At 41.4% G+C, this 7,847-nt stretch overlaps 1 protein-coding gene across 1 annotated transcript; it reads right to left on the bottom strand.

Moving 5' to 3' along the window:
* Window positions 1-1,398: 1,398 nt before the first annotated feature.
* On the bottom strand, window positions 1,399-1,950 carry MBD3L1 (methyl-CpG binding domain protein 3 like 1). Its single transcript, XM_027980297.2, has one exon. It carries the CDS (start codon window positions 1,948-1,950, stop codon window positions 1,399-1,401), a length of 552 nt encoding a protein of 183 aa, XP_027836098.2.
* Between the last annotated feature and the right edge of the window lie 5,897 nt (window positions 1,951-7,847).

Here is a 7,847-nt window from a genome sequence, read left to right as displayed (position 1 = left end):
TTTGAGTTTACTGAAGAGACGGCACTATCTTTACACCTTATGCAGACAACCAAAGCTGAAGATGCCCAAGGACTAACAATTAAAATTACACTAATGTCACCCATTCTGCCTTTTCAGGCATGAGCTTCTGCTGCTCATTCTTAAGCAGTCATTCTCTGATGATGGCAACAGTGATGATAAGAGCTGTCTGCTGATGCTTGGTACCTGCTGAGCAGCATGATGGGCAAACTCTGCCTGCATCATTTGGTTGCGTTTTATTTCCAGTTTATAGCCAGAGATATGGAAGATCAGATATTAAGTAACTTGATGAGGAAGGAAAAATATTACTTAGAACCTGAATTAAACACTCAGTCAAACTGTCAGAGAAAAAATAAAGGTGTTTTCCAACATACTGGCAGACCCAAAGTTGATCTCCCTAGGGCCACCTGTGAAAGAGCCAGTAAAGAATGTACATCATGATGATGAAATGTGAACCCCCCAAAACATAAAAGGAGTCGTGAGGAAGAGAAAAAAACTAGTGTATCTAAATAATTACTGGCTTTAAAATAAGGCATTCTAACTAAAGTCCCAGATGATTGCCACATGCTAGAGAAGATTCAATTTAAAAATGTCTCATTTTTTTTGGAAGATATAAATAGAGACTCTATTTTTTAAAAAAAAACAACATCTCTCTCTCTCTCTCAGAAATTGATAAATCCACCAGGAAAAAATAAGTAATGATGAAAAGAATTTGAATAGTACAGCACACGTGTTCAGGCAAATAGACATATATATATATATATATATATATACTCACACACACAAGTCCAGGCTTCTTATTAATGATGCTGAAAACAGTCCCTCTTGATAGCATCATTTTCCCAAATGACATGTCAATTTTCATGAATGAAATTTCAAACACAAGTAGGTCTAGAAAACAAGGGAAAGTCTGGTATTCATTACTTGCGCTTCTGAATTCATATGCAACGAAACTCAGAAAAATGGAAAGAGATATCTTATTTGAGAATATAGATGTAAAATTCTTTTAATGAGATGTTTGGGAATCTGTTGGGAAATATTACAAATACACACAAAAAATGTAATCCAGACTAGGGAGTTTGTAACTGTGAGAGCAAAACTTTGAGTAATCTTATGACTTTGATGACTCTGTTAACATTAAAATACAAATAACATACATAGTAATTAAAAATGAGAGAACTCAATTTCCCACCTCAAAAGGAAATCCTTGTCTATATTTTCTGTCACACAGAATTTACAACAAAGGAAAGTATTAGTAGATCTTAAGTTTCAAGAACTCAAAGCAAGAACACTGCAAAGAGATGTTAGTAAAGTGTGTGAAATTTCATGTGCATCATCTTCTCTTCTTCACAGCATTGGCCCAGGGCATCCTTCTTGGCCCTACACTTTCTCTGCCTCGCCAGCCAGTCTGTCAGCAACCATCGCTATTGCCAGTCTCTCTCTTGCTGTCTTCACTCTCTTTTCCTGATTCCTGATATCCTCCTCAGTTACCAGACACTGTTTGCAGAGGAGCTGTGGGGTGCCAGAACCAGCTCCTGGAATGGTCTGTGACAAATCTGAAGACCACACAGGGGTGGCCATGGGGGTGGAGTTTGGACCACCTGTATGTACCCCTGGTAGGGACTCACCTGGGCAATGTGGTGCAAATTTTTGCAAGGCTTTGGCTAGATCCAGAGGACTTAACAGTTCTCCTGCACTGCTGCAAGCCTGGAGTCCTTGCAGTCTCTTCTGCCAGTATAGCTGTTGGGGGTTGTCCAAGGTTTCCTCCCAGGGATAACATCTGACCTCATTGCTGGGATGGGATGTGATTCTAGTCACTGGTCTCTTGAATATATAACTGGACATCCTCAAAGGGATTGAGATGTTTAAACCAGGCTTTGGTTTGGATAGTTTTCCACAGTCACAATGCTTCCTCTGTGAAGTCTTCACCATCATACTTCTCGTCCTTGTACCCTATGAAAATAAACCATGAAATTGGATCCAAATGATAAATGAAATCTGCCTTCTCGGACCATTATTTTGGCTCTTTTGTACGCTCAGTCTCTCTTTGTCCCGCCAGGGTTAGGTTGAACATCATCAAGCAGATCTGAGTCAAGAACAGAAAGCTCAAGGTCAAACTCAAGGTTATCCCAGCTCATTCCTCCTTCACCAGTTTGTAACACCCCTTCCTTTATGAGTATGACTATATTCCTTTTTGTCCTCATCACTCTCAACTGCACAAGTTCGGGTCGTTTATGTCACATGGTCTTCAGTCTTTTTCTAAATCCCAAATGCTTCAGTGTCATGTGACTTCATTTGGTTAACCCACTGACTTCTTCATAGCTGCTTTAGAGCTTAAGAATATAGTGACATTAACAATTGTCCCACCCTTAGCAACTCACCCTTATCCCTGATGTTTACATCCACCCAGTTGGTCATTTTCTAAATAAATACTTCAGAAAACTTATTAACTCACTACTAATTTCTGATCTGTGATTTTTTCCAAGACTCCTGCAACAGATACTTGCTCCTCGAGATCCTGTTATACCAGATCACCATATCTTCATCTTAATTTCTTGCCTTATACTCATATCAGTCCTGGGTTCCATGGACTATGATCTCAGTAATTCTCTTGGAATAATCCAAAATTCCTTCCTGCTTATCACATCTGTCTTGCAAAACAAAACAAAACAAAACTTCAAACCTGGCACTTGACTGCCTTACATACCATAGCTACTGCTGGTCTTATGGAAACTGCTAAGAAAAGCACACAACGTGATATTTTACTACCACTGCAAGTCTGAAATCATCTGCATCCATTGAAAAGCATCCATAATGCCTGGAAATTTCATTTTCTTTTTATGTGTTGGCATATTTACTTTTGGATTTTCCCCAAAGTCTGTTTCAGGTTTTCTCCACTTTCCTCTTTCTTTCACACACATCCCATGTCCCTTAACTTGCCTGATATTTCACAGAGAGGCTGTTAACTACTACAATGAAATTTTACCGTAGTAGTCCCCAAACCTGTAAATATCTCTAAGATTCCATTATTTTCAAAGTTCCTTTAATTATATTTAAAGAAGCATCTTTTTATCTTCCAATGATGATCCTCATTTCTTCTTCCTTCTCAGTAAGTTCGCCATCCCAATATATCCCTCTTTACTTTCAGCCTCTCCTTTTCCACCAAATCCTTCCTTCAGCATTTAAGTACCTACAAATCTCTCTAAACTACACAGAAAGCCTTCACCTAGTCTTCCCAGGAACTTCCTGAACCACAGTCTTTCTACTACTGCCCCTTAGTTGTGAACCATTGAGAAGGGTGATCTACATCACGTGTCTCTGCAGCCTCACCTCCAACCAAGTCCTCAGACCTCCTCACACTACTGTCTGATTTCACCATTCTATGGGGGCTTCCCTTGGTCAGGTCACAATGACCACTTTGTTACTAGGACAAGCATAGAGCTTTTCATTATTCATCCAACATGGTCGTTAAGTGTAAAATGTTTAAGTATCTTTGGATCAATTTAAACATGTGAATCTCATTTAATAGCTGTGAACCTTACAATCTAAATATGGAATAGGTATGTTGGATAAATTGTCTCACAAACTGGAATTGTGCTGCAAGTGAAAAGCACAAAATAAATTTCAGGAACTCAATACTGAAAAAGTAAATTATGTCATTATTAAATTTTACATTGATTGCATTCACAAATGCAAATATCTTTAGCTGTAATGGGTTAAAATATACAATTAAAATAATTTCACTTGTTTGTTTCTACTTTTTAAGATGTGGCTACTAAAAATATAACGTGCTTAAAGCTATTGTTGGACAGTGCTGGTTCAAGCCATGAGAAAAAAATGAAGTCCACAGAAAGAGCTCAGCAAAGCTGGGAAAGAGTCTATCTACCTCAACCTCACCCCAAGATGTAGCAGACTGTCTCATACACCCACACACACACTTTCTAAACCAAATATTATTCCCACCACTATGTCTCAAATGCCTTGAGGCTGCACTCCTACAGTCTTAACCAGAATAATCTTAAGAAGTCAGAAGTCAAGATAGTTTATCAATTATGATGAGTCAAAACCAGAGACTAAGGATAATTTTAGGGGGAATTTCCTGCTCATTGACTTCTGTTATTAATTCAATACTCTTGAGAAACTTTTCAAGGAGGGTCATTTAAAAAAATTACTTCATCTTTACTATGTAGAATATACAAGATATGTAAAGAATAATAACTGTAGCCAATAAATGAAATCAGGATGATAGGATACAAACATTACTATTAGTGAATCAGTCAGAGGACAGATGGCGTTAATTTGGGCCTCATTAGGTTGATTCTGATTGGATGACTAACACATCAATTGTATTATGTTGACCCTCCTCCTAGTTAACCAGCAAGCCCAACAACCAGACTAGTCCTTGCTGACAAATCCCCTGGCTCCACCCTTTGATAGCACCTGGAGAATTTTCCCAGCGTCACACTCTGTCACGTCTCTCTCCTTCCTGCCACAGGCCAGGGAAATATTTTCTCCATGGTTCATTCTCTGTCTGCCCAGTTGCCCCTCAGGTAAAAGAAAGGACCAGGGTACAGACTCTGTGAGCTGCAGGAAATAGGACAAAGACTGGGGTATGCTCACAGAAGAGGAGAAAATCTTTAATGTGCTGGGTATGTACCTAGGGACAAAGAAGCCCCAGTGAGTCCTGAACAGACTTGAAGAAGATGGTGTAGGACAGAGCAGCAATATTTTGGTGGGTGGGATTCTTTTTTTTTTTAATATTTAAAAATTTTATTTATTTAGGTTGTGCTGAATTTTGTTGCTGTGCAGGTTTTTCTCTAGTTGTGGGAAGCGGAGGCCACTCTCTAGTTGCAGTGTGCAGGCTTCTCATTGTGGCTTCTCTTGTTGAGAAGCATGGTCTCTAGACACCAGAGGTTCAGTAGCTGTAGCATGTAGCCCTAGAGCATGAGCTCAGAAGTTGCGGTACATGGACTTAGTTGCCCCGAGGCCTGCAGAATCTTCCTGCACCAGGGATCAAACCCTGCAGTGGCAGGTGGATTCTTATTCACTGCACCACCAGGAAAGTCCTACTTTAATAATTTTTAAGTGTACTGTTCAGTGGTATTCGGCATACTCAGATTGTTTTGCAACCTTGACGACCACCATCTCCAGAACTCTTTTCATCTTGCAGAACTGAGATGGTGTCCTCATTAAACATTCATTCTCGATTCCCCCTCCCCCAGCCCCTGCCACCCACCATTCTACCATTTCTTTAGGAATTTCACTCCTCTCAGTTCAGTTCATTTGCTCAGCTGTGTCCGACTCTTTGCAACCCCAGGAATCGCAGCACGCCAGGCCTCCCTGTCCATCACCAACTCCCGGAGTTCACCCAAACTCAGGTCCATCGAGTTGGTGATGCCATCCAGCCATCTCATCCTCTGTCGTCCCCTTTTCCTCCTGCCCCCAATCCCTCCCAGCATCAGAGTCTTTTCCAATGAGTTAGCTCTTCACATGAGGTGGCCAAAGTACTGGAGTTTCAGCTTCAGCATCATTCCTTCCAATGAACACCAGGACTGATCTCCTTTAGAATGGACTGGTTGGATCTCCTTGCAGTTCAAGGGACTCTCAGGAGTCTTCTCCAACACCACACTTCAAAAGCATCAATTTTGGTGCTCAACTTTCTTCACAGTCCAACTCTCACATCCATACATGACCACTGGAAAAACCATAGCCTTGCCTAGACAGACCTTAGTTGGCAAAGTAATGTCTCTGCTTTTCAGTATGCTATCTAGGTTGGTTATAACTTTTCTTCCAAGGAGTAAGTGTCTTTTAATTTCATGGCTGCAAGCACCATCTGCAGTCATTTTGGAGCCCTAAAAATAAAGTCTGATGCTGTTTCCACTGTTTCCCCATCTATTTCCCATAAAGTGATGGGACCAGATGCCATGATCTTCGTTTTCTGAATGTTGAGCTTGAAGCCAACTTTTTCACTCTCCTCTTTTACTTTCATCAGGAGGCATTTTAGTTCCTCTTCACTTTGCCATAAGGGCGGTGTCATCTGTATATCTGAGGTTATTGATATTTCTCCTGGCAATCTTGATTCCAGCTTGTGTTTCTTTCAGCCCAGCGTTTCTCATGATGTACTCTGCATAGAAGTTAAATAAGCAGGGTGACAATATACAGCCTTGACATACTCCTTTTCCTATTTGGAACCAGTCTTTTGTTCCGTGTCCAGTTCGAACTGTTGCTTCCTGCCCTGCATATAAATTTCTCAAGAGGCAGGTCAGGTGGTCTGATAGTCCCATCTCTTTCAGAATTTTCCACAGTTTATTGTGATCGACATGGTCAAAGGCTTTGGCATTGTCAATAAAGCAGAAATAGATCTTTTTCTGGAACTCTCCTGCTTTTTTGATGATCCAGTGGATGTTGGCAATTTGATTTCTGGTTCCTCTGCCTTTTCTCAAACCAGCTTGAACATCTGGAAGTTCACGGTTCACGTATTGCTGAAGCGTGGCTTGGAGAGTTTTGAGCATTGCTTTGTTAGTGTGTGAGATGAGTGCAATTGTGCGGTAGTTTGAATATTCTTTGGCATTGCCTTTGTTTGGGATTGGAATGAAGACTGACCTTTTCCAGTCCTGTGGCCACTGCTGAGTTTTCCAAATTTGTTGGCATACTGAGTGCAACACTTTCACAGCATCATCTCTGAGGAGTTGAAATAGCTCAACTGGAATTCCATCACCTCCACCAGCTTTGTTCGTAGTGATGCTTTCTAAGGCCCACTTGAATTCACTCCTCTAGCTGAAGCTGAAACTCCAATACTTTGGCCACCTCATGCAAAGAGTTGACTCATTGGAAAAGACTCTGATGCTGGGAGGGATTGGGGGCAGGAGGAGAAAGGGACGACAGAGGATGAGATGGCTGGATGGCATCACCAACTCGATGGACATGAGTTTGGGTGCACTCCGGGAGTTGGTGATGGACAGAGAGGCCTGGTGTGCTGCAATTCCTGGGGTCACAAAGAGTTGGACACGACTGAGTGACTGAACTGACTGACTGACTGAGGGACCTCATATAAGTGGAATCATACAGTATTTATCCTTTCATGTCTGACTTATTTCACTGAGCATAATGTCTTCAAGTTCATCATATTTTAATGTATGTCAAAAATTCCTTCCTCTTTAAGGCTGAAAAATATTCTGACAGTAGGTAGTTGGTGTAGCTGATAGGAGAGTGGCTGGCAGCTCCTTCCCTCCCTTTCCTCACCTCCCTCAGTCTGAGCCTCTCTCCCCTAGGGGCAGCTGATTCCCAGCATTCAAGGACCATGGTGGTCTTGGAACCAGGAACAGCCCTCCAGCTGCACCTGGGAGATGAGGTCCTTCTCCTGGTCCTGTTGAGGCCTACAGCTCACACTCTACAAGAAGGTTTACTCTTTGAAGACATATGTACACAGATAATGCAGAAAAAGATGAAAGGTGAACTTCCAAAGTCAAAAGGAATCATTCAGAGTTCTGAGTCTATAGCCCTCCAAGCAGTTGGCAAAAAGGACCCTGTGGAGTCCCCTACCAAGGTCACAGGTGTTGAGCCCTGTACCAAGGTCACAGGACAAAATTATCCAGAACTGACTGAGTCCCATAGCAACTGTTTCCATGAGCTTCTCTAACCTAAACTGGCCTTCTTCAACTTCATATTAGGTAAAATATCCACCTTATAGCATCCTGACCAATCACCTAATACTACACTTCCAGCAGGAATTTTCTTTGTCTTGAGGCTATAAAAATTCGCTATTAGCCCACAAGAGGGTTCAGCTCTCCTTGAGCTCGTCTGTTGTTCTAACAGTATTTTCTGCTCCA

This window comes from Ovis aries, chromosome 17 (assembly GCF_016772045.2).
Source record: "Ovis aries strain OAR_USU_Benz2616 breed Rambouillet chromosome 17, ARS-UI_Ramb_v3.0, whole genome shotgun sequence".
Taxonomy (NCBI): Eukaryota; Metazoa; Chordata; class Mammalia; order Artiodactyla; family Bovidae; genus Ovis; species Ovis aries.
This window is presented reverse-complemented; position numbering and strand designations above follow the sequence as displayed.